At 36.1% G+C, this 5,705-nt stretch overlaps 1 protein-coding gene across 1 annotated transcript; it reads left to right on the plus strand.

Annotated features, from left to right (window-relative positions):
- The first annotated feature begins 3,326 nt into the window (after positions 1 to 3,326).
- On the plus strand, positions 3,327 to 5,333 carry LOC111618030 (actin, clone 403). The gene is made up of 5 exons (XM_023359450.1): positions 3,327 to 3,486; positions 3,640 to 3,786; positions 3,871 to 4,110; positions 4,195 to 4,441; positions 4,529 to 5,333. Exons 2-5 carry the CDS (start codon positions 3,661 to 3,663, stop codon positions 5,044 to 5,046), a joined length of 1,131 nt encoding a protein of 376 aa, XP_023215218.1. The 5' UTR covers positions 3,327 to 3,486; positions 3,640 to 3,660; the 3' UTR covers positions 5,047 to 5,333.
- Positions 5,334 to 5,705: the final 372 nt, after the last annotated feature.

The raw sequence follows: 5,705 nt of genomic DNA on the forward strand, positions 1-5,705 counted from the left end.
GCAAACAGGCAGACGTCTGTGCAGGAGCCGAACAATGACCCTTCCTACATATCGACCGTGATGAGTGTCGGTCCGAGCTAAATCGTTCCTGTTATGAATCATACTCCTATATTCTTTATCTACAAAACACTGTCTGGAATATTTCTAAATTCTGCAGTATACAATTTCTATAAATCTGTCCTTAAAAAAGTAAAAATGTCGTACAGAAATAAGTGGATTTAATATGACCAATTCTTATCGAAATTTTGATATGGGTATCGTCTAATGACTAATACCAAATGATGAATCATAGACATGCCAGATCGATGGTGAGAATATATCGCGGAGAGGAGTATTATTAAAGTTATTCTGGATAAGAATGCATATTGTAGGGTTGGTCTTTTATTCTTTCAAAGGACAGTGACTTTCCTGTCTTCAAGAATCTGTTAGTTGACACGGTTCATTGAAGGCAGATGGTCAAACCTAAGGCTGAATGGCGGCAAGATTGATCGTTGTTGTTCACCTGAAACGCAATTTTTCTGGGACGGAAATCCATCCTTATGTAGGTTTTATGCATTTTTAACTTGCTGAATATATTAACGTTTTACCTTTTTACTTATTTATGTCGAATAGTTAACGAGGGGAATAAAATTTCTCAGCTGAGTAACATCGCAAATAAAGGCGTTTTGATATTTTAAAAATTAAAAAAAAAATAAACAGAAATCATCTTAACACAAATATCCTTATTCTGATCAATTTTTTAAAAAATTTAAATAATTCGCCTAAAAGTCTATTTCTCCTCCTCCTTTTTTTTGTAGCAATCTTTAGCATCTCTAACTCATAGAGGGTTGGCCAAATTCCTCACAACTGGGCGTCAATCTCAAACAATAAATTAACAATGGAATCGGTTACAGTTTAGGTGATCCCATTCAACTTTCATCAAAAATGTTCACAACCTTGAAACGGGGAAAAGGACTTTACTATGATAGCCTATTTAAAAATATTAATACCTAACTGGGACATATTGTCTCTTGACACGTCTTCAGGTCAGTAGAATAGGTCAATTCTTCAAATTTTAATACCATAACAGTATCTAAATCGAAGGTTCATTGATGACTCACTAATACATAACTTAACCTTTCTCTCGTAAGAATGTGATACAAATATTTACATTTCATATCTAAATATGGAAGTAGAACTCATAATCTGAAGAGAGAGACCTATTGCTTCGGGCTTAAATGAGGCCTTGTGCTCGTTATGATTATGAAACAGGCTGGTTACACTCATAATTAATACTCTAGAGATAATTTATTTTTAATGCAAATTTATATATCTAATTAAATTTTTTGAGAAAATTATAGAATTCTCAAGCTTGGAATGGGTACGATGCATTCCAGCTACACTGTTTTATAACGGATGACAAGTTTAATCACCTGGTTAAGCAATANATTGCGTGTAGCCCCCGAGGAACACCCAGTTTTGTTAACCGAAGCTCCTCTTAATCCTAAGGCTAACCGTGAAAAAATGACTCAGGTAACATTTTCATTCCACGTAGGGATAATTTTCAAAGTTTCAATGGAATTCTTAAATTTAACTTCTTTTTCCAGGCTGGTTACACTCATAATTAATACTTAGAGATAATTTATTTTTAATGCAAATTTATATATCTAATTAAATTTTTTGAGAAAATTATAGAATTCTCAAGCTTGGAATGGGTACGATGCATTCCAGCTACACTGTTTTATAACGGATGACAAGTTTAATCACCTGGTTAAGCAATACAGATAAATAATAATTCCCAATGACATATTATATTACACTTTCATTACTTTCTTTCCAGTGATTGTCGAAACTAAAGCATTTTCCAGGCATAAACATTACTAAAACCGGCGATGTATCGAGCACGTTTATTGATTAATACAGTGTAATGTTACCAATGAAGAATTTTGGAGCCTACGCATCCCCCTAACCAAACAGGAACTTGTATATCATTATTACAACCTCCTGTTAAGCGTCCGTATAACTCGGATAATAAAAACTGATAAAACAGCGTTATCCTTACATAATTACTTTATAAAATAATTATAAAATGTCGATTTAAATACAACCGAACTTATATACTACTTCCCTGTACTACTAAATCATTGTACGGGAACGTTAGTATAGTTAAACCCATGTTTTCAGGGACACGAGTTATCCGTAAACCCAAGCATAAACACTTGCAGGAAAGACGATTCGGTAACGGTTATGCTAGACGAGTGATAGAAATTTGTAGTAGTATTCTTATAACGGAGCTTGATTTAGATTGTCGATTAAAGGTTAAAAATCGAATATTTTATTATAGTAGTAGAATATATCGATCCTTTTTTTTCAGGGTCGGAACACCCCCCTAGAAATAGCAAATGATTCACGATAGTTATCAATTTACAGGGGGTGATAAGCAAGAATTTCGAAACAGATCAACTTTCAGATAACCAATGACATAAGCAATTTAATATTTTATAACTAACACTTTTATTTATAACAGAATATATAATTTCATGATTCTACGTTCAAAATTCGAAACGTTTATTGTTGATAGTAGTGTTTTACATTTCCAACAATATAAACCAACCACCATAGCAACTGCCATTATTCGCCCTTTGACCCTCGTCTTAACAAAGAGCAGTAAAGGAGGGTGAAGCAGATAAACGTGTGCAATATTGAACTTTCGTCACGATGACGTCAGTAATATAGAAAAACTTTGACTAGAATATATAGTCATTTATGGAATGTCAGGTGACCAATATACTGAATTGTTATTTTACGGGTGAATATACTATTAAGGCAACAATGCAAACAATTAAATAATAATAAAAATTATGCAAATATCATCAGAAATTACTTATTTTTTTAAAAAATTTTAACGGTGATATTATTTTGAAGATATAAGATTATAAAAATGATAATAGAATTTTTTGACTATATTTGGTATCGAGGAAGTAGTTTGCATAATGCAATATTTTAACCACTTTAAAGGGATGACGATACAGACCTTTTTTTTTATTTTGCTTAAATATTTTTTAATATTAAAAAAAAAATTCTTGTTATCTACTTAACGGATATATAAGAAATTTTTAACAAACTGAATATTTCGTTTAATGTAACTACCCCCAAAAGATAAAATGAGGAGTTCCGACTCACTGATTCCGGTCCGTTGTCCCACATGGTTGCTCCTTCCATATATGGTCAACAAACGGTTTCTGTCACGGGATTGGCCAGAGACCGGCGCCGTTCCCGGAAACACTGACGTATATGGTCGTACAATTGCCGGTAGGAGCCAATAGAATTTGTTTTCACACTCCTTCCGTTCACAAGGTGGCCGAACAGGAATACCATATATGGTCATGTCGCACCGCTCTGCGGACCGGCACACGAGACGTGAAATAAAAGGGAGAATTATCACTGCTTGAGGCACAGTGTGTGGAAGACGCTTGACTTGTGGAGTATATCTCGATCTGTTCTATTGTAAGTCTACTTTTTTTGGCAGCTAAATTTTATAGTAGGCGTTTAACTAGTAGGCGAGAAAGAGGACGTTTTATATTTTAAAACGTTATAATTACCGTAAAGCTTTAATCTTATATAAACGAGTAGTTTACAAATTCAGAATTCTCTTACTAGGTTCCTAAAATCTAAACCAACATGTGTGACGACGACGTTGCTGCTCTTGTCGTAGACAATGGATCCGGTATGTGCAAAGCCGGCTTTGCTGGAGATGATGCTCCTAGAGCAGTTTTCCCATCAATTGTTGGAAGGCCCAGACATCAGGTAAAAAAAAAAAAATTGTTTTTTCTACAGTCTTGGAAAAAACTTTTTTTATTGTTACTGAAATGTCTTTTTTTCTTTCCCTAGGGTGTTATGGTAGGTATGGGACAGAAAGATAGCTATGTAGGAGACGAAGCTCAAAGCAAAAGAGGTATCTTGACTCTGAAATATCCCATCGAACACGGTATCGTAACTAACTGGGACGATATGGAGAAGATCTGGCATCATACCTTCTACAATGAATTGCGTGTAGCCCCCGAGGAACACCCAGTTTTGTTAACCGAAGCTCCTCTTAATCCTAAGGCTAACCGTGAAAAAATGACTCAGGTAACATTTTTCATTCCACGTAGGGATAATTTTCAAAGTTTCAATGGAATTCTTAAATTTAACTTCTTTTTTCACTTTTTACAGATAATGTTTGAGACATTTAATACCCCAGCAATGTATGTAGCAATTCAAGCCGTATTGTCATTGTACGCTTCTGGTCGTACAACCGGTATTGTGCTAGACTCTGGAGATGGTGTATCCCATACTGTACCAATCTACGAAGGTTACGCTCTTCCCCATGCCATCTTGCGTTTGGACTTGGCTGGACGTGATCTGACAGACTACCTCATGAAAATCCTGACTGAACGTGGTTATTCTTTCACCACAACAGGTAAAAATAACCTCCCTTCCCCTTTACCCGGATCCCTCTCTAAAACCTTCAAAATATTCTAAAATATTTTTTTAATCTTTCCTACAGCCGAAAGAGAAATTGTAAGAGACATAAAAGAAAAATTGTGCTATGTAGCATTAGACTTCGAACAGGAAATGGCTACCGCCGCATCGTCGTCATCTCTAGAGAAATCTTACGAATTACCTGACGGTCAGGTCATCACTATCGGAAACGAAAGGTTCCGTTGCCCAGAGGCTCTATTCCAACCATCTTTCTTGGGTATGGAATCGTGCGGTATTCACGAAACTACCTACAACTCAATCATGAAGTGCGACGTCGATATCCGTAAGGACTTGTATGCTAACACCGTGCTTTCCGGCGGAACCACCATGTACCCAGGTATTGCCGACCGTATGCAGAAGGAAATAACAGCTCTCGCTCCTAGCACAATGAAGATCAAGATCATAGCTCCACCCGAAAGGAAATACTCCGTATGGATCGGAGGTTCTATCTTGGCATCTCTGTCCACCTTCCAGCAGATGTGGATCTCCAAACAAGAGTATGATGAGTCTGGTCCTAGCATCGTTCACCGTAAATGCTTCTAGAAAATTTAAAAAAAACTGCCAAGTTCGGTAGTCAAAGGAAAAGACTAACTACTGCGATTGTTAAGTTGGCAGTGCTCTTTATTCCACGTGAAAAAAATGCAACCCAGATGTGTCCTAATTACTTAGGGTGGCCCTGCGGATGTTCCTTTTCACATTTAAAGAAAAAAAAAAGAGGAGCTTTCACCAGTGAATTGAGCTGTGACGGGGGCCGTCTTGTATGACGTGTATTTATGTTTTTCTTTTTGTATTCTAAGTGAAAATAATAAGTGTTTTTTTGTTCGGATAAACATGTGTTTTTTTTTCTAAGTTACGCGTAACGGAAATTTTATTTAATACATTAAACTTTCGATACATTCATGATTAGAATCGTCAGCCGCGATTTCCCGACATGCGTGTGGGGTAGCGAGCAACATGACCATATTAGGAAATGTTGAGAGTCGGATAGTGACGTCACGAGGGGTAGTCACTTTAATGTTTTTCCGATCAATTAGTTTACCGGTCTTCAGTTAACTTAACCGTTACGCGGACAATAGATTTTTTTACGTCTCTATACCGGTTCATAAATTAATTACTTCGAATTTTGAGTAATCTTTATTAACTCTCGTCAACTATCACGTAATCGCTGTATGGTCTTAGGTGTTAAGAATAATTGACACAGA

Source organism: Centruroides sculpturatus, unplaced genomic scaffold (genome assembly GCF_000671375.1).
Source record: "Centruroides sculpturatus isolate CEXI.00-Female unplaced genomic scaffold, Cexi_2.0 scaffold47, whole genome shotgun sequence".
Taxonomy (NCBI): domain Eukaryota; kingdom Metazoa; phylum Arthropoda; class Arachnida; order Scorpiones; family Buthidae; genus Centruroides; species Centruroides sculpturatus.

Coding starts and splice junctions, on each gene's coding strand:
- LOC111618030 (XM_023359450.1), top strand. CDS start 3,661: ATGTGTGACGACGACGTTGCTGCTCTTGTCGTAGACAATGGATCCGGT. Junction 3,787..3,870: donor TTGGAAGGCCCAGACATCAG/GTAAAAAAAAAA, acceptor TTCTTTCCCTAG/GGTGTTATGGTAGGTATGGG. Junction 4,442..4,528: donor TTATTCTTTCACCACAACAG/GTAAAAATAACC, acceptor TCTTTCCTACAG/CCGAAAGAGAAATTGTAAGA.